The 25,426-nt window shown below is 35.9% G+C and overlaps 1 protein-coding gene across 1 annotated transcript in view; it reads right to left on the bottom strand.

Moving 5' to 3' along the window:
- Positions 1 to 322: 322 nt before the first annotated feature.
- LOC100982199 (cytochrome c oxidase subunit 7B2, mitochondrial) overlaps positions 323 to 25,426 on the bottom strand; it is a 170,480-nt gene continuing 145,376 nt past the window's right edge. The window contains exon 3 of the mRNA XM_014344682.3: positions 323 to 764. Within this exon, the coding sequence (XP_014200168.1) occupies positions 470 to 715 (246 nt within the window). The 5' untranslated portion in view covers positions 716 to 764 and the 3' untranslated portion in view covers positions 323 to 469. The remainder of the gene's footprint in view (positions 765 to 25,426) is intronic.

The following is a 25,426-nucleotide window of genomic DNA, read 5'->3' as shown; positions in this document are numbered from 1 at the left end:
TACAATGGTTCAACTTTTTGACTTTACAATGGGTATGTAGGGTATTAATTGTATTTTCAATTTACAACATTTTCAATTTGCGATGGGTTTACTGGGATGTAATCCCAAGTCAAGAAACATCTATAGAGTTTCAAGGAAGATTCAACAGGATTTTCCAGCCAAATAAATTAATTTGTAAATTACATATGTGCATATATTCACTGAAAGATACCTGGTGTAAGTCATTAAACCAGAGGAATACATGTTTTACTAATCCTACATTCAAATATTTGCTATTCATAATCCCCTGTAATCTATACCCACTGCTATTGTATGGCTCCCAGGCAATATAATGACCATTTGCAATGACTTTTTAAAGATTTAAATCACATTTTATTTTTTCAATTGTGCTATATTTTAATAAGCAGTAGAGTGCTTACATGACAAGTTGGTTTTTTAAACAATTCTGTCATTACAGCAACTGTGATGGTCACTGATGTTTCCACTCTTTTGGGGTAACTCTGCCAACAGGGGATAGGTTCCATTCTATTCCAATCTGAGTGGCCGTAAACACCCATGTAGCAACACAGAAAGCGGTTCCACTGGCTAGCACAGCATTACCATATTTATCATGAAAATCTGGTGAGTGTTTTACATGGCTATGTCTTGCCATGCTTTGCAGAATGCTTCGAATCTTGAGACTGCTTAGTGCATTTCTGGCCAAGGGAAACATCATGAAGGATTGCAGTTGACTTCAGCTACTGGTCTATTTTGTTGCAAAGAGGCTGGAAAGAGAGAAAAGATATGCATTGATGTCCAATCGTCATTCAATTCCTTCCGCTTTGAATGTTTGGCTACATCACCCCTTGGAGTGGTGTTCAGGAATGTGAGTTTTGATATAACAATATCTGAATTTGAATCCCAGCTTTGCCACCGATTAGCTATATGAACTTGGGGCAACTATTTAACCTCTTTTTGCCTCAGCATTATTACGTGTGATAATCCAAAACAAAACAACAACAAGGTAAGCATGTAATAAATGTTAGCTTTTCTACTCATCACAAATATCCAATGCATTGACTCTACAGACTACAAACTTATTAACATGGCTACAACAGACAGAAAGTCACAGAACACGCCATGCCTCCTCACTCTCCTCCTCCTCGTTTTCTCCCTCCTGCTTAACCCCTTTCCTTCTCCTTCTTTAACTGTAATACTTACCTTCCCCCTCCTACAGGCAAAATTCTGCTTGCCTTTGAAATTCCGCTCTAAGAGTTACCACTTCTGTGAAGTCTTTTCGATATCTCACTAAGTTGAATACACCCCTTTGTCTCTGGGTTATCACACAATTTACAACCTTTTTTTCATAACACTTAACATTGTGGAATTATCTTTTTAAATAGAAATATTTTGGGGAAGCAGTTTTGGTTCACAGCGAAATTGAGCAGAAGACATTGAGAGTTCCCATGTACCCTGACCCTATACACCCACAGCCTCCCTAGCTATCAACATCTTCCACCAGGGTTGTACATTTGTTGGAATCAATAAACCTACATTGACATTTCATGATTACCCAAAGTCCATAGTTTACATGAAGGTTCACTCCTGATATTGTACATTCTATAGGTTTTAACAAATGTATAATGACATGTATCCATCATTTTAGTATTATACAGAATAGTTTCAGTGCCCTAAAAAGCCCTCTGTGCTCTGCTTATGTTACCGAAACACCAAAGGTTTGGTCTCTGTCCTGCTGCTCACCACACAGAAAGCCAATCACTGAGACACCAAGTATTGCCAAGGAAGAAGGGTTTAATCAGGTGCTGCAGCGGAGGAGATGGGAGCTCAGTTTCAAATCCATCTCCCTGACTTAAACCAGGGCTTTATATAGCAGGCAAGAAATGTAAAAATGTGTAAGAAAACAGGCATTTGGGAAGAGCAAGGAAGCAATCATGGTGAATGATGGGTCCAGCATCTGGTGTGGTGATCTGGTTTCATTTTTTTTTTTTTACTTTTTGTGAGAGGCCTAAAGGTCATTTCCTGAGGAAGGAACTCAGATAAAACAAATAAAAGTTTCAAGCTTCTTAACACTACAAGGGTCAATTTCTATGTTTATCAAAAAGAACAGTCTACAGGGCAATGGTTCGGTTTCACCTATTCATCTTTCTGTTTTGACTTACTCCTGGCAACCACTGATCTTTTTACTGTCTCCACAGTTTTGCCTTTTTCAGAATGTCATATAGTTGTAATCATACAGTATACCTGTTCAGACTGGCTTCTTTCACGTCAAAATATACTTTTAAAGTTCATTCATATCTTTTTGTGGCTCGAGAGTGCATTTCTTTTTAGTGCTAATTAATATTCCACTGTCTGGATGCGCCACAATTTATCTATTATTTTACTGAAGGACATCTTGATTGCTTCTAAGATTCAATTAGTACGAATACAACTGCTGCTGCTATAAACATCTGTGGGTAGGGTTTTGTCTGAATATATTTTTAACTAATTTAGGTAAATATCAAGGAGCATGATTGCTGAATCACATGGTAATAATTTGTTTAGTTTTATAAGAAACTGCCTAACTGCCTTCCAAAGTGGCTGTACCATTTTGAGTTCCCACCAGCACTGAATGAGAGTTTCTTTTGTTCCACATCCTGGCCAGCATTTGATGTTGTTAGTGTTCTGGATTTGGGCCATTCTAATCGGTAAATAGGTGTTTCATTTGCAGTTCCCTGATGACATATAATGTCCAGCATCTTTTTATATGCTTGTTTGCCATCTTCATCTCCCCTTTGGGAAGTATCTATTTCAGGCCTTTCACTTATTTTAAAAATTCAGGTTGTTCATTTTCTTATTGTTGAATTTTAAGAGTTCTTTGTATACTCTGGATAACAGTCCTCAATTCGATATGGATTTTGTAAATACTTTCTTCAAGCCTGTGGTTTGCCTTGTCATTCTCCTAAGGAATTATCTTTTTATTCTCTTCTGATAAACTGCAAGTTCTCCAAGAGCACGGGAGGTAACTGCATATAAAGTAGCTGACACAAAAGCATAAAAAGATCTTTTTAAAACCAATCTGAAATATAAGTGAATATTGGTATCCTCATAAGAAGCTAAAATGAATACTAAGAACAAGCCAAAATACAATGAAATTAGATGTGCATTTCATAATAGCCAAAATTATTTTATTTCTTAGATAGTTACAAGAAATCTGGAAGTAGAAACATAAAATAATTCTTTAAATTTATCTTCCTGTGTGCAAGTTGTCAAACAACACTCTGTCTTCAGCAATGACATATCTTAACTGTGGCCCAAACATAGGCAACACAGATATAAAAGGCCCTGAGGTCAATACTTGTAAACATAACTATTCACTGAGATTTTCCAGCTCAGAAGACTTTATTCCAACTTTGAAAACAAGACCCCAAGGTTCTCTTTTATTTCCTACCATATGGTAAGTGGTACTCATCATGATTGTGACAAACAGGGCAACCAGAGCCAAATTAATTTCTTCCGAGGTTCAAGATATTCAAAAATGTTTCCTGTTAGTCATGAATCTTCCCACCCAAAGACACCAAGGTTTTCATTTGAATTGAATTCAGAGAGTAGGCAGAAGGTGACATCGGTCAGGGTATGACAGGTGCAGCCTTAATCCAGTACAAAAGGACCTGTGCCACACATTGCTTTCATTCTTTAGGAAGACACATAACCAAAGAATGATTTGTGATAACAGGGATTTCTAGTGGGTCGGCTCATGCTTGCTGCTTTATGACAAATTGATTTCATTTTTCTTATACTCATGATGTTACATTTAAATTCAGATCCTTTGTCTCTAGTGACATTGATCACATTTCTTAGAAGCTTAGTTCATCCTTTGGCTATTCCCATATCTATAAAGCTTTTCTTTTCCATCTAGCCTGAATTTGCTTGAACCAGTAAGTCTATTACTAAGAATTCTCCTTTAGGAAATCCTTCCATAGTTTGCAGTTGGCATTTCATCCTATAATAAACAAACTGCAGTCTCTTTGCTCTTTTTCTTTTCCTTGTCGGCATCAGCTACATCCGTCTCAACTGCCTTCAGATCTATCTTATCTTTATCTTTATAAAATACATGTAAAAGCTAAGAAAATTCAAGGAATTTTCCATATTGTTTAAACCCATATTACATACCTCTACAATAAATTTTGTGTTATCAGTAAGTTCTACTCCTATTATCTAAAGAACTAAAGCTACAGGTTCTAATATCCATATGAAAGCATAAAAAAGAAATTCAATAATACAGTAGGTAAAGGAAATGTTTCTGAAAGTAGATCTTTCTGACAAAAATAGACTACAAAAAGATAGAGGAAGACAGATTTCTCTAGGTAGTAAAAACAAAGTAAAAATTCCCTCATGCCCATGGCAGTAAAAGAAATATATTCTGAATAAATATAAATGGTTAAAGGGAGTGAAGTATTCATTGAAGTTGAAAGACTGATTGTGTCATCTATTATATGTAGTCATCTTAAAGTTCTTTCTGCAAAAAATAACTAATACTTGATCTCAGTCTAACTACAATAAGGAAGTATATAAATCTGAAGCTTCACTGGTAACGATAATAATTTCAAATCGCTGAAGGCTATCAAAAGAAGTAAAACAACAGTGTAGTAAGGAAACTAACATTTATTGAGTATATACCTGTGTGTTAAGACATTGTGCCAAGATTTTGCACATCTGAAAAAATGGTGTGGAAGGATGACTGTTTAACCTTGTTTTACACCTAAGAACAAATGACAGGAAAGGATGTGAATGTAAGTCCTCTGATTCTAAATCCAACTAATTCTTCAACCATACCATGTTTTCTTAAAGTGTATTCAACTCTGAGTATTGGAAAATGATCAAACAAACCAAACCAAACCAAACCAAACCAAAACAAAACCAAGCTGGTTACCAGAGACGGCTCTTTAATTGGAAATGGTTCACAGCACTTTGCTATTTATTTACCTATTAACTACTGTACGTTACAGCCTGGGATAGGTGTCATCAGTACAATGTCTACTCTAAAGAAGCTTATGGTATAGTGGAGAAATAAATAATTATTGCTCTACATAAGGAAGTAGGCTAGAAATTAGCACAGGGTGTATTTAGTTCACAGAGGAGGGGGCATTTTATCCTGAGATCCTAGGAATGGTTTTAGAAGAGATGATACCTAAGCTAGATCTTGAAATATTATTTTGAAATAGACAGAAACAAAAATTGTTGGTGGGGAGGAATACACAGATGGAGAAGCAAAACCTAAGCACATAGGCTGGAATTAATACAGAGACAAGGCAATCTAGTGAGCTCGGTAACACTACATAATAAGCATTGAAGCAACAAATGCCCAACAGATGAGCCTGGAGACATGAGAAAAGAATGGCACACTGGGGACTTTAAATGCTTTGCTATGGCATTTGACTCAATTCTACAGGTCAGTGTTTCCCATTATTTAAAAAAACAGTTGTCATACTCACAACCTTTGCTGTTGAGTTAAAAATGAGAATTTTTAATTTATTAATAAATTAAATCAAAATTCATTTTTAATTTTTTATTTTCATAATATAAAAATAATATGAGACCTGGATGATGCAGCTTATCAATTTCTAGTGTCTCTGTTTATCTTTGTTCTGCATTTTAGCTACAAAGGTATATAGCAATTATTTGCCCTGGGTTAATGCAAAAAGAATGGATGCAGCTTCTATGTTAAAGTGTTCGTTTGCAAGGGACAAAATAAAGAATTAGAAGAATTGAGTCATACCAAAGCTTACTAACCACAGACATGTGAAAATAAAAGAACTACGATCACTACAAACAGTGTTAGAGTTTCAGGACAATGTTAACTGCCACACTGTTAATATGACAAATTTGATCTTTATTTGTTGTATAGTTTGTTTCATTTTTTATTTGAAAACATGTTTTGGTTTTATCGTTGTATTAAGCTCCCAATATAATGAAGATCAATTCAGTTTCAAGTTTACCCATATGTAAGTGATTTTGTAATAAAATAATTTAAGATGGTACAAGTGATGAAATAACTTTAAGAAGATTCCAAACGTAACTCAAGTTTGAGAAACATTCCTGTAGGTGAGGAGAAACTATTGATTGGTGTAATCAGAAAACACCTTTTACAAACATAATTGTTAGGTGTAAAATGGATGGAGAAATGACAAAAATGCCAAAAATTTAAGATGTTAGTTAACTATTGATGGCAATGCTTGATGAAAAAGAAAATAATGATCTAAATTAAGTACTCATACCAGAAATAGAAAGAAGATAGAATCGAGAAATATAAATAAAATAAAAATCAGATCAATTTAGTAAGTAAGTTACTCTAACTAAATTGAGTATTCCATTCACTTAACCTCTGGGTTGATTTCACCCAAAACCTCTGTGCTGATTTCTGTTCAAAATCAGCAGATATTGACACTGTAGCTTGTTGCTGACCTTGGGAATAAGAGTTTGGGTGATCTAGGCACCGAATACTGAAAGGTCAAAGCATACATAATTAAGGTGTGCCACAGAAAGGCAGGTTTAGATGCCTGAGTAGAAGGCGGAAGCATCTTCAAAAGGATTTGCTGTATGATCCAAAAACAAAATAATAACTGTATCCAGTCTAAGTAAGTATAGCCCAACATGGACAAACAAATGACCCACTTAGCTTCGATATAGGCTTTTTATGTAATTTCAAGAAGAAAACAAAACAGAGTCCTATTTCTCAAATTGCCCAGATATTACTCTTAAATAGTTCAGAGGAAGATGAAGCTCAAGAAGGCATTAAGGGGTATATCAGGGTTTCCCAATCTGGATACAACTGATATTTTGGTATGAATAATTCTTTGTTGGAGAGGGGAAAAGTAATCCTGTGCATTGTAAGATGTTTAGTAGCATCCCTACCTCTACCCACTAAATAACAGCAGTAGTATCCCCCAGTTTTGACACCATAAATGTCTCCAGACCTTGCTAAATGTTACCTGGGGTGCAAAATCATTCCCAGTTCAGAACCACTGCTGTATATACAGAAAGGTGTATCCTCCCCTATCACTTCTCCACCATGAATGACACCATTCTATACAATAGAGAAGGCAACTTAAAATCTAAGAAAATAAATTATCCTGGTCCCTACCATGGGATGCAAAAATGTTGCCCATCAACATTTTTCCTGAACTAATCCCAATATTTTAAATGGTTTATGATACAACTCAGATGAATCACTTAATCTACCTGGACAGCTGCTTACCCCCTATAAAATAAAAAAGTTGAACTAATTTAGTTTTTCCAAACCTATCTGATCGTAAAAGTCATCTGGAATCTTTATTACAAAATGTAGATTCCTGGGCTCAATTTCAAACGTACTGTAACAGAGTCTCCAAGGGGAGTAGCCTGAGAATCTGTATTTTTTAAAACAAATTCTCAGGAGAGTTTTATCATCAGAAATATTTATGGAACATTGAGTCAGATAATCTCCAAGGTACTATCCAGCTCTAACACTCTGGGCTTTTCCTTGGCGGAAAAATAAAAAGAAGCATTTTAGGAAGACCATTTATTCTTTTAGGCCACCGAAAGAGTACAATAGTAATTGAATCTACTACCATGGTAATTTAGAAAGCAGTACCTGAGTGACCTGAAAGAGTTATAGGGACCCCCTGGGAATAAGTTAGTCAAGAGAAACATTTGGTAGCATTTAAAAACATTAAAAGCATTAGTAATACAGGTGTTCTGCTGTATAAATGAATGATACGCTTTTGGAGCTAGGACTCCTGGACATTACTCAACTGAAATACCTTGATTTCCACTTGCTTTTATTTCCACTCTTCTTTTTACAGCTTCATGGTATCAATGCAAAATAAGAAACAATAAAAAAGGCAATCTTCTTGAAATGGAAATGCACATAACCTGCGGTGTCTTCAGTTCATTTATGTATTTGTCAGCAGATGATGATGCTCAAGTAGGGATTAAGTGTACACGGTGCAAAGTGTCCCCTTTCACAATGTATTCAAGTTTTCAGCCATTTCATAACAGGAAATATGGGAACTCTGAAAGAAGCAACGCCGCTGGTAAAAATGCTGAACAATGGTTCTATTTTATATGTAATGGCATCATCTCCTAAGTCACTGAATTGATGGATAGTACAACCATTTGCTTAAGGCTGTGTTTTATGTCACTTTATTAAGCCTAAAAAGTTACAGAAATGGATGCTACCTAAACAAACAGAAAGGCAGATTATAGCAGTGAATTGTTATGCCTGGAGGAAAAATAAGACAGTGGACAAAGAACCTGTGAGCTGGTGTCCTCAAATGCCATATGTTGCCTGAAGGGTAAAGGGATATTGAGGTAGGCACTCTCGCTCACATTCTTCCCAGTCACAGTCTAAATGAACAGATCATTTCTATCCCATATGGAGTGTTGAAAGTATTCAGTAATGTCCAGTCTGAGAATAATCACAGTGTTCATTTAGGCAGTTTCCTTTATGGAGCAGATCACATTAGGGTGGTTCATTCATTAAGTACCCATAATATTTTCTTTAATCATAAGGTCCTTCCAACTATACTCACTCTTTTCCCTTTCTGATAGCTATGAGTAAGAGATAACAAAACAGTGGCATACAGGTTGAAGGCTTTTCCTTGTGTCACACTGTGAGTCGGTGTCCCAACTGTGCAACAATTCTTATTTTGTTCATTATTAAACTTCAAGTAGGCCCAACACATTTCCTCAAAGTGGATGTCTATGTTATTTTGACATTACAGTATCTTTCAAATATGTACAGTTCACCAGCTAAGGTCCCAAAATGTGCTAGTCCCTTAGTGTAATCACATTTCTGCATTCAAATCTTCAGCTTTGCAGGGCAAGATCACAATTACTTTGCACAGGTATCTAAAAAGGACAAACCTCTGAGAATCTGTCTCATGCTAATGGAACTCTCAGAAACTGATGTATAAACTGGAATGTAGGAATGTATTTCATTAACTTAAGAAAAGTATATTCCATCCCAATGGCTAAAATACATAGTCTCTTAGCTTTAATAGTTTGACAGTGATTCCAATTGAAAAGGGATCTTATGTCAGTATTTCCCAAAATATGCCTATTTCACTAGTTCTCTTTGATGTTATATTAATAGAAGTTACTTGAAAACGGGGTTTCGATGTTATCTAAGTTTTGAGAAGTATGCAGCTAACAAAATCAAATTTTCTTTATTGAAGTATTTTTCCAACCTCTATTGTGCTAAACAGTGATTCTTTGAGAGGGATGGCACGTGGTGTATTCCAAATGTAGCTAAACATGCCACGCTTTTTTTCCCCCTGAAGCATATCTCCAGATTAGTGTTTTGCAGAACACAATTAGGGGAAAACCAAAGGATGCCTCTGTGTTCTCAATATTGTTACATCACTGTACTCATTTCCAAAGGCTTAATGGATGCAGGAGGCATCTCACAAACTAAATCATTTCCTTGTGGGAACTTTTAACATAAGATTCAAGGAGTACAGGGTGTGTGGTAATCCCACTTTGTCTTAACAACACTCATAAGAGCAATGAACTCTAGCCTTCATTATATGATTCTAACTTTGGCAGTTTTAATATTTGTGCAGATGTTTCTCTGGTTTCAACATCTGAAATTGACCCAATGGTCCCATAGGTTTTTTTTTTTTTTTTTTTTTTTTTGTATAAACGTAGAAAATTGACCCTTCTTGTTTTAAAGCTTGAAACTTACATTTGTTTCATCTGAGTTCCTTCCTCCGAAAAGGACCCCCAGGCGTCTCAAAAAGCATCAAAGTACCAGATCCCCGCATCCAGACAATGGGACACCAGTCCCCTCATTCATCATGATTACCTCCTTAGGCCTCCTGAGCTCCTATTTTCCTATGCATTGCTACCTTTCTTCCCTGCTATAAACCCTTAATTTCAGTCGGTCGGAGAGATGAATTTGAGATTGATCTCCCTCCCATCTCCTTGGCTATAGCAGCCAACCTCTGCTATAATCGTTGTCTCAGTCATTGGCTTTCTCTGTGGTGAGCAGCAGAACCTAGACCAAACCCTCAGTGTTACGGTAACACATCCATCTTTATTAATTAAATAGACTCTGAATAAAAATATTTCATGATTCTACGGTGGCCATTAAAGGTGAATCAATGACCCCTCATTGCATAATTTGAAACTTTCATTAAAACTTTGAAATGGACTTGTCAAAGTCATTTCTGCCTTCAATCTATCACTGATATATTTAGGTAAAAGTATACAGGAAACATTGGCCTGTTTAACTTTTAGATATCAAAGATATTTTAATTTTTTTTTTTTTTTTTTGGGAGACGGAGTCTCTCTCTGTCACCTAGGCTGGAGTGCAGTGGCGTAATCTCGGCTCACTGCACCCTCCACCTCCCAGGTTCAAGCAATTCTCCTGCCTCAGCTGGACTACAGGCGCACGCTGGCACGCCCGGCTAATTTTGTTGTGTTTTTAGTAGAGACAGGGTTTCACTGTGTTGTCCAGGCTGGTTTTGAATTCCTGAGCTCAGGCAATCTGCCTGCCTCAGCCTCCCAAAGTGCTAGGATTACAGGTGTGAGCCACTGTGCGCCCAGCCAGATATTTTAATTTTTAAAGACACATTTACCAATTGTTTCCATTTTGCATTAAAATTGTTTGCAGTTGCCAACCAGAACTCAAGCCAGTAAGGGTCCAGTCCAGAAGTTAATTTTGATAAAACTACCCATTTAGATTGGAATATTTAGCACTGCAAAGTAATCTTTTCCACTTTGCTTCTGCAAACTCCAGATTATTTATTTCCAACTTGGACTATCTCTGTGCTCCTAAATTCTGCTCAAAATATACCTGTTAATTAATCTTTTTATGAATAAGGCTCTTGTTATTGCTATCACCTACATAACTTATGGTGCATTTGCAGAGAAATTTCATCTGATGAGAAGAACACATAACAGCATTGAAGTAGTAACTCTAATCATTGCAAGTTGTTTTACTAGGCCAGTGCTTTCAGTATAATTTTCTTTTTTTCACTTTCATAACATTTTGGAGACTTTAAAAAAACTTTTAACAAGATATTGGTAAAAATAACTTTTAACAAGATATTTTACCTATCCTTTTTTCCCCCTTGGATTCATTATTTGTAAGTGAGAAAAACTGGCCAGAGGGGCAAATTTTGGTACACTGATTTTTTTTTTCCTTCTTGGAGATGCCTCAGCAGAAACAGTGAGACAGGATGCACTTTGCTAAACTTTGAGGCAGGGTGCTTATTTTAGTGAACTGATATTTCATTTTAGTTTTTCTTTTAAGTTCCTGAGGGAAGGATCTTAAGGAAGAAAGCAAGCCTAAAAGAGGTTACCCATCTAAAAACATGCAACAAAAAATCAGAATACAGATTTTTGTTTTGAAATCCTACAATTTCCAATTACATTCTTGTTTCAGAGAGGTTACAAGGTTTCAACCTCTATTTCATTAATCTAACGGAGTCTAAAATTTCTTAGTCTAAAAGGGCACCCCTAAACTAAATTAACATAATCATTTGAATATTTGTTAATTAGAAAAGTAAGATTTCTATGCAAATAGGCCAGAATTTTCAAACACTACATACAGTTTATATAGTTTAGAGCCACTGTTGATAATGGAATGGTAGGTTTTCTTATACAGATAATGTATTTTATCATATTCATCAAATAAAAAACCATCAGATCTGAAAGACCTAGAGATCACTTTATATTGCCCTTTAATATTTTAATAATCTTTTGGTCACTGGCCATTCATGACTTGATGCATGTTGAAGAACAATGTGGGTAGAAATTAGAGTGTGAATGGCAAATAGTGAATACACAGAACCTAATACTCCTTTCCTGTCTTTACACTCTATTTGAGGAAGAGGCAGAGAGCCAAACTCATATATGTGTTTTCTAATGAAAAGTAATTATAAAAGTGGCACAAAGATCTAAGTGTAGAACAGGTAAGGGACCTAAATCTTTTGCCCTCCTCTAGAATCAGGGCATTGACCAAAAGTGGAACATGGAGTACGCTGTCACCAGAGGTAGGCAGAATGGATATTGAATGGGGCGGAAACAAAAGATGTCCATTATACATTGAAAGTACAGTGGAAACAAAGAGGTTTATTCATTGAGAGAGACCAGTGGACTAGATTTTCTAAAGTTTCTTCCTCCTCTATGATTTTGTTTCTATATCTAAAGTTTCATATAAGTGTGATACACTGCCCCAGAGGAGTCTAAGGCTGGGGCAAATCTACAATGTGTGAGGATGGGAACACGCAGTCTTTTTAAGGAACTTGTTTCCACAAATAAAAGTTGCCCTTTCCAAGGTTTTTAGTGCATGACAAGATCCCTTAGAAAACCCTAAATAGCACTATTTTGTTACTTAAACTTATTTTGTTTACTTAAACTTGATTAAACTGAGCTCCTATTATGTGACTACAGCCTACTAAACACAGGAATTACCACAAAAATAATGGATAAGAATGATTTATCTTTTCAGGAATGCTCAGCAGAAGAGGCAGATAATGATAAGGTTTCAATGTGCAAAAAGTAATAAAAAATATGATCAGGCTGCTATGTCACCAAAAATACGAGACATCTTTCCCAAACAAACAGACCAGGAAAAGCCTTCTGGAGTAAGTTTACCTATATAACATTTGTTATACAAGTAAACTCGTGTCATGGGGGTTTCTTGTACAGATTATTTCATCACCCAGGTATCAAGCCTAGTATCCATTAGTTATTTTTCCTAATCCTCTCCTTTCTCCCGCCCTCCACCCTCCAAAAGACCCTAGTGTGTGTTGTTCCCCTCTATGTGTCCATATATTCTCATCATTTAGCTCCTACTATTTTATTTTATTTTATTTTAATTTTCTGAGTCAGAGTCTTGCTCTGTCGCCCAGGCTGGAGGGCAATGGCGCAATCTCGGCTCACTGCAACCTCTGCCTCTCACGTTCAAGCGATTCTCCTGTCTCAGCCTCCTGAGTAGCTGGAATTACAGGTGTGTGCCACCACGCCTGGCTAATTTTTGTATTTTTAGTAGAGACGGGGTTTCACCATTTTGGTCAGGCTGGTCTTGAACTCCTGACCTCGTGATCCACCCGCCTCAGTGTCCCAAAGTGCTGGGATTACAAGCATGAGCCACTGTGCCTGGCCTTAGCTCCCACTTATAAGTGGACTTTTCTTTACCTATCAAGGATAAAATATAGTTTTCAAACACTTCTCCTTTAAAGGTGACCTTCAAGTGCAACCATATATAATCAAGAGAATCTCCTTTAATGTCAAATTCCTAATGACAACATATATAATATTGATATTATACTTAAGCATCACATTGGAATAAAGCTCCTTCTGGCTTTTTGCCAATGATGTAACACATTTTAATCTTGATTGAACATCATGTTGTAATCACCATAAAATTTGTCTTTAACGTTACTATGAAATAATAGCCGATATGCCTCACAGACAACTTTAAGAACAAATGTAATTTATAATACTGAATATATACAAAATAACCAGAACCAAGATAGTTAAAATCTAATTGTGCTTAGAATTAACAGTATCTAAAGTGGAGCCATTTATATTTACTTCAAAGTTCATGATGTTGCAGCAACACCTATAACTTTCTGATTTACATTAAAGAACCAGAAAGAATAAATTTAAAAATCTTGGAACCAATACCGGCCAATTCAATAGTAGCCATGCTTCATAAGCACATGCTTCATCCAGGACCAGGCTTAAGGTAGATTTATGAAGGTATTCCCTTAAGTATGTCTTACAATAATTGTCACAAATTATCTTAAGAGCCTACAAATTATTACTGCTCAAATACTGGCAACGACCAAAAATATTGATAAAGCATATACCCACCATGAAAGTACCCTACATAAAACATTATTTTATTTAACTGAAGAAAATAGTCTCAAAACAAAAAAATACTTTAGGCTAAAACAGCAATTTATACTGTGTGAACTGTACACAGCATGAGAATATTATATAATTGTGGTGGGCAAGAGCAGAGGGGGCTGCCCACAGGAAAAGGAATCCAGGTTCAGACAACTATTCAAAAAACCTTGGCCATTTCCTGAACTTCCAGTCACTCTTCTTTCACTCCATGCAGTTTTCATTCCCTAATTCTATATCAATAGGTAGTCCAAAGGTCAATGGCCTCTCTATCCCGCAAAATGAACATTTTAGATCACTTTTCTTGACTTTTCACTGCAATACCAATTATTTCTTTCCTGGAAATTCTTCTTCCATTAGCTTCCATGATATTCCCTTATTACTCTTCATGTCTATATGGCTATTTCTTCTTTACAAACTCATCTTCTAACAAATTCTTAGAAGTAGGAGTTCTTCAGGGTTCACTCATGGGTTCTCATCTATTTTTGCTTTTTATGTTCTCTCTCTCACTAGGTAGTTCAACCACACTAATAAACTTAATTGTCATGGGCAATTAGATGACTCCCATGTTATATCTGCACATATGAATTCTCTTGTTACTTCCAGAGCAATACAGTACATCAAACTTCCTTCCCAACATTTCTCCTAAAATAGCTCAAAGTGTCTGCAAAATCAATAGAATAAGTGTACAATCATGCTCTTCTACTCCCAAGTTTGATCCTTATCAATGTTTCCTCCTTTATGATTTTGTTTCTATATCTGAAGTTTCAAGTAAGTGTGTTACACTGCCTGGGATTGATGCTCATCCCAGTGAACAGCATCTCCATCATTTAGCTGAGCAAGTTAAATGTAGAAATAACTCTTGATGCCTTCAGCTCCCTCGCAATATATAATATTTAATTCTTTAATTTTGAAATTTAAATTAAATTTTAAAATATTTTAAAATATCTCAAATCTGCTAACTTTTCTCTATCCAAAATGTCTCCATCCTAACTTAACTTCATTTCATATGCTTTCTTTAAATGGTCTTTCCACAATACCTCTGCCATTCCCCATCCTCCATCTATTTTCCCAACTGCTAACAAGGTAGCCTAAGAGAAGAAACATGACTATATCACATCCACAATGAAAACTCTTTGTTATACTCACTATGTGATAATTTACATTAAAAACATTTTAGTATAAATAGTGTTATGTATATGTACATAAATTAACTTCAATTTACAGTGTAAGGATTGTTAGTTTGCATCTGAAGTACACTAATCAGAAATCCATACTCTAGGAATGGCTACAAGATGTACCCGTCACATAATTATAGAAGTATAAACCAGAGGGTGTGTTAATTCATCTAATGGATGTTAGAAATACTTTTTCACTGATGAGATGAATGATATTCAAGATATGTGGTTGATTAGAAAGGTTGTATCAGGCCTAATGCTTTCGTAGGGATAAAGTATGAGAATCTGCCAAGTATAGCACTCTAACACACTGGGAATAATAATTCAGATCTAGAGTTCTATTGGTCACAAGTTTCTCCTCTGCACAGAGAATTCTATTATCTGATTCAACTACCAAACTGGATGCTCCTACCATTAAAGGAATACCATTGGCTTTATTTTAATGTAAGGAGTATGCCAAAGGACAAAGAGTAAGGACTTCACTGGGTGTACATTCCTATTCTTATGTTCTATCCAATTCCACAGAATAAGTTTAAGAATTTCTTTTATTGGCCAGGTACAGTGGCTTACACCTATAATCCCGCATTTCAGAAGGCCAAAGTGGAAGGATCGCTTGAGGCCAGGAGTTAAAGACCAGCCTGGACAACACAATGAGATCCCATCTCTACACACACACACACGCGCACACACACACACACACACACACACATTATCCAGGTGTGGTGGCACATGCCTGTAGTCCTAGCTACTCAGGAGGCTGAGGTGGAAGGATTGCTTGAGCCCAGAAATTGGAGGCTACAGCGAGCTATGATCATGCCACTGCACTCCATCAGCCTGGGCAAAAGAGACTTTGTCTCAAAACAAAAACAAAAACAAATAAATGAGAATTTCTTTTATTATAATGACATATATATATGATCATAATGACATCTAGTATCAAGACTCTTTATGTTCCTAAATATAACTATTAAAGAGTCCAGATATTTACCAAAATAACTTGAAAATGGTGGAAAGGTCAATTGTTTTAAGTCAGGACAGAATACCACTCAATGGTTTCTAACTTCTTTTAAGGTAAAGGCTAACTTCTTTGATACCACTTCTTCAGTCTGCCTAGGCTGCCCAAACAAAATACTAGAGCCTGCATGGCTTAAACAACAAAAATACATTTTCTCAACATCCTGAAGGCTAGAAATTCCAATATCAAGGTCCAGCAGGGTTGTTTCTAGTGAGGGCTCTTTTGCAGACTTCCAGATGGCCAGCTTCTCGTCATGTCCTCAAATAGTGGAAAGAAAGCTCATTTTGATGTCTCTTTCCTTATAAAGTCACCAGCCCTTTCAGATTAGGGATGCACCCTTATAACCTCATTTAATCTTTATCACCTCTTCACAGACCCTATCTCCAAATACAGACACACTGAGGGTTAGGGCTTCAAATTATGAATTTTGGGGAGGACACAAACAGTCCATAACAATGAACTATAAAGCTTTCATGGTCCTTGACAACTTAATCAGCAACATTTCACACAAATCTCCTATTCACTTTCTACATCCCAGTGACCTTCTTTCAGTTTTCTGGAATAGACATTCCTTCTTCCCAAAGATTTTTTTTAGTTTTGTTGCTTCTCACTTCACATAGTCAATTCCAACTCATCCTCCTGTCATCAGCTCAAATTGTTTGTGGGGAGATATTTACACTCTCTCATCTACTGTTTCAATTACTTCAAAGTGACAAAGTAGGTATATGTCATACATCATTTAAAATTTTGCAAAAGCATACATATGAACTTGTTGATTCTTGGTGGTAGAGTGTATACCATGTTATTTGTTGAATGTTTATATGTCTACTTTTATATCCACTTCTCACATCAGCATTTAATTCTCCTTTCACTTCTAGCAAAACATGTACATATTAGTTATCATGTTCAGTTTAGAGCAAATGAAACAATATTTTTACATTATGATACTGTCAACTCAATTATATATTGAAATAGTGGAGATAAATAAAACAGATGCATTTTTTGCCCTTGTGGAAATCAGTTTAGTGTGAGAGCAAGCTATTTAGCAACCACAACCCTATATACTTGTAGTATGAGATAAACTGTATAAAATATACAGTGATATAAAAATGAGAATACTAGGAAAGTGATTTTATATTAGGTGGGCAGAAAATACTTCATTGAGGAAAAGACAATTACGGTGAGACCAGGCAAAGATTAGAAATTTTCTCTAGCAGAAAGAAAAAGAAATCAAGAACCAACACCATGCTGTTTTTGTTACTGTAGCCTTGTAGTATAGTTTGAAGCCAGGTAGCGTGATGCCTCCAGCTTTGTTCTTTTGGCTTAGGATTGACTTGGCAATACGGGCTCTTTTTGGCTTCCATATGAACTTTAAAGTAGTTTTTTCCAACTCTGTGAAAAAAGTCATTCGTAGCTTGATGGGGATGGCATTGAATCTATAAGTTACCTTGGGCAGTATGGCTATTTTCATGATATTGATTCTTCCTATCCATGAGCATGGAATATTCTTCCATTTTTTTGTGTCCTCTTTTATTTCCTTGTGCAGTGGTTTGTAGTTCTCCTTGAAGAGGTCCTTCACATCCCTTGTAAGTTGGATTCCTAGGTATTTTATTCTCTTTGAAGCAATTGTGAATGGGAGTTCACTCATGATTTCACACTTTGTTTGTTACTGGTGTATAAGAATGCTTGTGATTTTTGCACATTGATTTTGTATCCTGAGACTTTGCTGAAGTTGCTTATCAGATTAAGGAGATTTTGGGCTGAGACAATGGGGTTTTCTAGATATACAATCATGTCATCTGCAAACAGGGACAATCTGACTTCCTCTTTTCCTAATTGAATACTCTTTATTTCTTTCTCCTGCCTGATTACCCTGGCCAGAACTTCCAATGCTATGTTGAATACGAGTGGTGAGAGAGGGCATCCCTGTCTTGTGCCAATTTTCAAGCAGAGTGCTTCCAGTTTTTGCCAATTCAGTATGTAATTGGCTTTGGGTTTGTCATAAACAGCTCTTATTATTTTGAGATACGTCCCATCAATACCTAACTTATTGAGAGTTTTTAGCATGAAGTGCTGTTGAATTTTGTCAAAAGCCTTTTCTGCATCTATTGAGATAATCATGTGGTTTTTGTCGTTGGTTCTGTTTATATGCTGGATTACATTTATTGATTTGCATATGTTGAACCAGCCTTGCATCCCATGGATGAAGCCCACTTGATCATGGTCGATAAGCTTTTTGATGTGCTGCTGGATTTGGTTTGTCAGTATTTTATTGAGGATTTTTGCATCAATGTTCATCAGTTATATTGGTCTAAAATTCTCTTTTTGTGTTGTCTCTGCCAGGCTTTGGTATCAGGATGATGCCGGCCTCATAAAATGAGTTAGGGAGGATTCCCTCTTTTTCTGTTGATTGGGATAGTTTCAGAAGGAATGGTACCAGCTCCTCCTTGTACCTCTGGTAGAATTCAGCTGTGAATCCATCTGGTCCTGGACTCTTTTTGGTTGGTAAGCTATTAATTTTTGCCTCAATTTCAGAGCCTGTTATTGGTCTATTCAGAGATTCAAACTCTTCCTGGTTTAGTCTTGGAAGGGTGTATGTGTCGATGAATTTATTCATTTCTTCTAGATTTTCTAGTTTATTTGCATAGAGGTGTTTATAGTATTCTCTGATGGTAGTTTGTATTTCTGTGGGATCGGTGGTGATATCCCCTTTATCATTTTTTATTGCGTCTATTTGATTTTTTTTCCTTTTCTTCTTTATTAGTCTTGCTAGTGGTCTATCAATTTTGTTGATCTTTTCAAAAAACCAGCACCCAATGGAACAGAACAGAGCCCTCAGAAATAATACCACACATCTACAACCATCTGATCTTTGACCAACCTGACAAAAACAAGAAATGGGGAAAGGATTCCCTATTTAATAAATGGTGCTGGGAAAACTGGCTAGCCATATGTAGAAAGCTGAAACTGGATCCCTTCCTTACACCTTATACAAAAATTAATTCAAGATGGATTAAAGACTTAAATGTTAGACCTAAAACCATAAAAACCCTAGAAGAAAACCTAGGCAATACCATTCAGGACATGGGCATGGGCAAGGACTTCATGTCTAAAACACCAAAAGCAATGGCAACAAAAGCCAAAATTGACAAATGGGATCTAATTAAACTAAAGAGCTTCTGCACAGCAAAAGAAACTACCATCAGAGTGAACAGGCAACCTACATAATGGGAGAAAATTTTTGCAATCTACCCATCTGACAAAGGGCTAATATCCAGAATCTACAATGAACTCAAACAAATTTACAAGAAACAAACAAACAACCCCATCAACAAGTAGGCAAAGGATATGAACAGACACTTCTCAAAAGAAGACATTTATGCAGCCAACAGACACATGAAAAAATGCTCATGATCACTGGCCTTCAGAGAAAGGCAAATCAAAACCACAATCAGACACCATTTCACACCAGTTAGAATGGCAATCATTACAAAGTCAGGAAACAACAGGTGCTGGAGAGGATATGGAGAAATAGGAACACTTTTACACTATTGGTGGGACTGTAAACTAGTTCAACCATTGTGGAAGTCAGTGTGGCGATTCCTCAGGGATCTAGAACTAGAAATACCATTTGACCCAGCCATCCCATTACTGGGTATATACCCAAAGGATTATAAATCATGCTGCTATAAAGACACATGCACACATATGTTTATTGCAGCACTATTCACAATAGCAAAGACTTGGAACCAACCCAAATGTCCATCAATGATAGACTGGATTAAGAAAATGTGGCACATATACACCATGGAATACTATGCAGCCATAAAAATGATGAGTTCATGTCCTTTGTAGGGACTTGGATGAAGCTGGAAACCATCATTGTCAGCAAACTATCGCAAGGACAAAAAACCAAACACTGCATGTTCTCACTCAGCTGGGAACTGAACAATGAGAACACCTGGACACAGGAAGGGGTGGGGGGTGGGGGGAGGGGGGAAGGATAGCATTAGGAGATATACCTAATGTAAATGACCAGTTAATGTGTGCAGCACACCATCATGGGGCATGTATGCATATGTAACAAACCTGCAATTTGTGCACATGTACCCTAGAACTGAAAGTACAATAAAATAAGTGTGTGTGTGTGTATATATATATATGTGTGTGTGTGTGTGTATATATATGTGTGTATATATATGTGTGTATATATGTGTGTGTGTGTGTGTGTGTGTGTGTGTATATATATATATGTATATATGAAAGAAATCCAGAATAGGCCATTAATGGGTGACAAGATTAAATAATTAATAAAAAATTTCTCACCAACAAGAAAGCCAGGACCAGGTGGATTCACAGCCAAATACTATCAAACATATAAAGAACTAATACCAATCCTCCTGAAGCTATGTTTTTTAATTGTGCAGGAGTGAATTCTCCCTAACTCATTCTATGAGGCCAGTATCACCCTGATAGCAAAATCATACAAGGGCACAACAACAACAACAAAAGCAAACATGCAGTGATGAACACAGATGCAAAAATCCTCAACACAATACTAGCAAATCAAATCCAACAGCACATCAAAAAATAATACACAATATTAAGGTGAGCTTTATCCCAGGGAGTAAAGGATGGTTCAATATACTCATATCAATCAATGCTGTACATCACATAAACAGAATTAAGGACAAAAACCACATGATCATCTCAGTAGATGAATAAAAAGTCTTTGATGAAATTCAGCATCGCTTCATGATAAAAATCCTCAACAAACTAGGCATAAAAGCAATATATCTCAACATAAAAGAGGCCATATATGACAAACTCACAGCCAACATCATGCTTAATGGGGAAAAGTTGACATCATTCCCTCTGATGATTTCTAATTACCTCTAATCTAAGTTCTAGAACAAGAAAATGATGCCCACTTTCACCATTGTTATTCAACATGGCACTAGAAACCCTCAACAGAGTAATCGGGCAAGAGAAAAAAATAATAGGCATTCAAATTAGAAAATAGGAAGTCAACGTATCCCTGTTTATTGATCACATGATAATATATCTAGAAAATCCTAATGACTCCACCAAAAAATTCTCAGATTTGACAAATGAATTCAATAAAATTTCAAGATACAAAATAAAGTTACAGAAATTGGTAGTATTTCTATACATGAATAATAATCTAGCTAAGGACCAAATCAAGAAGGCAATCCCATTTAACATGATACAAAAATAAAATACCTAGGAATGTATTTAACCAAGGAGGTGAAAGATCTCTATAAGGAGAACTACAAAACATTGTTGAAATAAACTGTAGATGACACAGACAAATGGAAAACATCCCATGCTCATGGACTGGAAGAATCAAAGTTGTTAAAATGATCACACAGCCCAAAATAATATAAAGAGTCAATGCAATCCTTATCAAATGACCAGTATCAGTTTTCACAAAATTATTTAAAATAATCTTAAATTTTATATGGAACCAAAAAATGGCCCAAATAGCCAAAGAAATCCTAACCAAAAAGAACAAAGCTGGAGGCATCACATTCTCTGACTTCAAATTATACTACAAAGCTATGGTAACCAAAACACCATGGTACTGGTATAAAAACAGACACATCGGTCAATGGAACAGAGAAGAGGACCCAGAAATAAAGCCACTTGTCTACAACCAACTGATCTTCAACAAAATCAACAAAAATATGCAGTGGATAAAGGACATCCTATTCAATAATGTTGCTGGGAGATCAGATAGCCATATGCAGAAGAATGAAACTGTAACCATATTTCTCACCATACGTAAAAATTAACTCAAGATGGGTTGAAGACCTAAACATAAGACCTAAAAGTATAAAAATCCTAGGAAAAACCTCTTCTGGACATTGGGCTAGGCAAAGAATTTATGACCAAGTCCTCAAAAGCAAATGCAACCAAAACAAAAATAGACAAATTGAATTTAATTAAACTAAAAAGCTTCTGTACAGCAAAAGAAACAAGCAACAGAGTAAACAGACATCCTACAGAATGGGAAAAATATTTGCAAACTATGCACCTGACAAAGGACTAATATCTAGAATCTACAAAGAACTCAAGCAACTCAACAACAACAAGGAAAAAGAAATAGCCCTATTACAAAGTTGGCAAAGGGCATACATTTCTAAAAGACATACAAGCAGTCAACAAACATATGAAAAAATGTTCAACATCACTAGTCATCAGAGAAATGCAAAGAAAAACCATAATGAGATACCATCGTATAGCAGTCAGAATGGGAAAGTCTAAAAATAGCAGATGTTCGCAAGAATGTGGAGAAAGGGGAACACCTATACACTGTTGGTGGGAGTGTAAATTAGTACAAACTTAATGTAAAACAAACTAGGTATTTCTCAATGAACTAAAAATAGAACTACCATTCAATCCAGCAATCCAACTACTGGGTATATACCCAAAGGGAAAGAAATCATTATATTAAAAAGATACCTACATCTGTACATTTATCACAGCATTATTCACAATAGCAAAAATATGGATGGAATCAACCTAAGTGTCCATCAATAGAGGACTGGGTTAAAAAGTGCTATCTATATCACGTGTGATAGCAATCTATCTATCTATCTACGAATAATACTTAGTCATAGAAAAGAATGAAAGAATGTCTTTTGCAGCAACATGGATGGAACTGGAGACCATTATCCTCAGTGAAATAACTTAGAAACAGAAAATCAAATATTATATGTTCTCACGTATAAGTGGGAGCTAAACAATATGTACACATGCATATACAGAGTGGAATAGTAGACACTGGAGACTATGAAAGGTGGGAGGGTGGGAGGGGGGTTATGGCTGAAAAACTACCTACTTGTTACAATGTTCACTATTCTGGTGATGGATGCACTAAAAGCCCAGACTATCATTATGCAACATATGCATGTAAGAAACCTGCACTTGTACCCCTTAAATTTACTACAATAAGTTATTTTTTTTAAAACTCACTTGTCACCTCTCTGCTCTGCTAATGCCCCAAACACTGCCCTTTTGCAAGCCAAAGAACTTTACCAATTTGTCTTACTTCTACAAAATCTTATCTTCCCCAGTCCTTACACATATTCTCTCGAGCCAAACTGTTCCCCATACAGCCTGTGCATTTTGGGAGTTGTTCGTTTGTCACTCTGACCCTAGAATATAAACTCCTATTCTTACGGAGTTTATGTTATCTTGTTCACTGTTGTGTAAGTCTGTCTTATCCACTGCTGTTCAGAGACAGGCATAGCTCAGGTGTGCAATAAATATTTGTAGACTGAAAAAATAAAAATAAAAAGAGAAATGTTCTGTAGCAAAGAAGAAAGGCAATTATAACCAGAAGGCTTAACACACAAGGCCCTGAGGCAGAAACTGAAAAAAGCCCAATGTGACTGGGGCATCATGTGGTGGAGGGAAGCTGGCATCAGGTCAGCAGGAGAGCATAATGCAGAAGCTTGCAGGCCTCCAAGCAATTTTGGATTTTATTTGCAGCTACAATACTTTATGGTAATTTCATTCTATAAGTATTCTACAATACTTTATGGTAATTTCATTCTATAAGTATTCTACAATACTTTATGGTAATTTCATAACTAGTATAAGAATTATAACATTGTTCTATAAACACTGAGGCAACATTTATTCAATCAGAATTCTGTGAAACTTTGTGCATAGCAATTAATATAATTTTAGATATGCTACTTTCTAATGTTCTAAACTGAGAGGTATAGAGCATAGAAAATCTATCAAAGTGGGTGGTTGATATGGCTCTTCAAAAGAGAGTCAGTTATCTCAACTAACCATTATTTCAGCCATATATCTGGCAGGAGTTAGATGGTAGTCAATTCATGTTTCTGCATGCTGGCAAGTACCTAAAGTACAGACAGTCTCTGTGTGCTTTTTATTGATGAAAATTTCATATATTTCCATCACCAAAAGTTCAGGTGACAAAGCTGATATTACAACGGAAAAAGAACAAAGAGGTATCCGTACTATCTCAGCAAGAAAATAACTTACAAGAAAGCTGTATATGAATAGCTGTGAATAAGTCCAACTCTTTTTAGCCAGAATGTTTTTGATTAAGATTTCTATTTGCAACAATGTGGCAGGATATATATTCTCAAAGTAGAAATTTAGTGAACCCAAAGAAATAAGCATAGGAGCGTAGCCAGCATTTACTCAAAGAGTATTTGCCCAAAAATGTGAATGTGAATTTCGGTTTTCATGGACTCACAATACATGGAAAATAAAAATCAAAGCTTAGGCCTAAGATAGAAGATTTATCTTCTTAAAACTGTGATAGCAAACAGCTATATCTTCAGGCAAAGGGTAGACCATAAATAACCCACTTTGCAGAAAACCACAAGAAAAATTAACTCTCTCAAACCTCAAAACTGCCTAAAGGGGCACTGGTGAAAAATAGTGAATAAGATTGTGGAACCACAAACTGGCCCTCCTGCAGGTTTATGCACAATCTCACACTGTCTTAGTCTGATAGCCTTTAAACTGAGAATATCGTTTGCAGAGATTCTAGACCCATAGAATTAAATGTAAATCCTCTCTGGAAAGATATACTTCTATCCCAGATCTCAGAGAAATTCCAAAATTAAAATCTACGGAAAATGAGGAGCTCATGGACAAAAGTACTAAATACACAGAGAAACGAGGCACCAGAAGCAAAAACCAGAAGAAATAAACTGAGAAGTCCTTCAGATAATGTAATTGTTAGAGATCAACTATGAGGAAAATATATTCAATATACTCAGAGATTTTTTTTCTAATCTTAAAATATTTATATGAACAAGAAACTATGAAGAATGCCTAAAAGAAACTATCATCAGAGTGAATAGGCAACCTACAGAATGGAAGAAAATTTTTGCAATCTATCCATCAGACAAAGGGCTAATATCAAGAATCTACAAAGAACTTAAATAAATCTACAAGAAAAAAACAACCCCATCAAAAAGTGGGCAAAGGATATGAACAGACGCTTCTCAAAAGAAGACATTTATGCGGCCAACAAACATATGAAAAAAAAGCTCATCATCGCTGGTCATCAGAGAAACGCAAATCAAAACCACAATGAGATACCATCTCATGCCAGTTAGAATGTTGATCATTAAAAAGTCAGGAAACAACATATGCTGGAGAGGATGTGGGGAAATAGGAATACTCTCAGGAACGCTTGTTAGGAAAAGTGTTATATAAGTTATATAAGTCTTATCTTATATAAGTTATATAAGTCTTATATAAGTTATATAAGTCTTATCTTATATAAGTTATATAAGTCTTATCTTATATAAGTTATATAAGTCTTATCTTATATAAG

This window comes from Pan paniscus, chromosome 3 (genome assembly GCF_029289425.2).
Source record: "Pan paniscus chromosome 3, NHGRI_mPanPan1-v2.0_pri, whole genome shotgun sequence".
Lineage (NCBI taxonomy): Eukaryota > Metazoa > Chordata > Mammalia > Primates > Hominidae > Pan > Pan paniscus.
The sequence above is the reverse complement of the archived record's forward strand: the minus strand, read 5'-3'. Positions and strand labels throughout refer to the sequence as shown.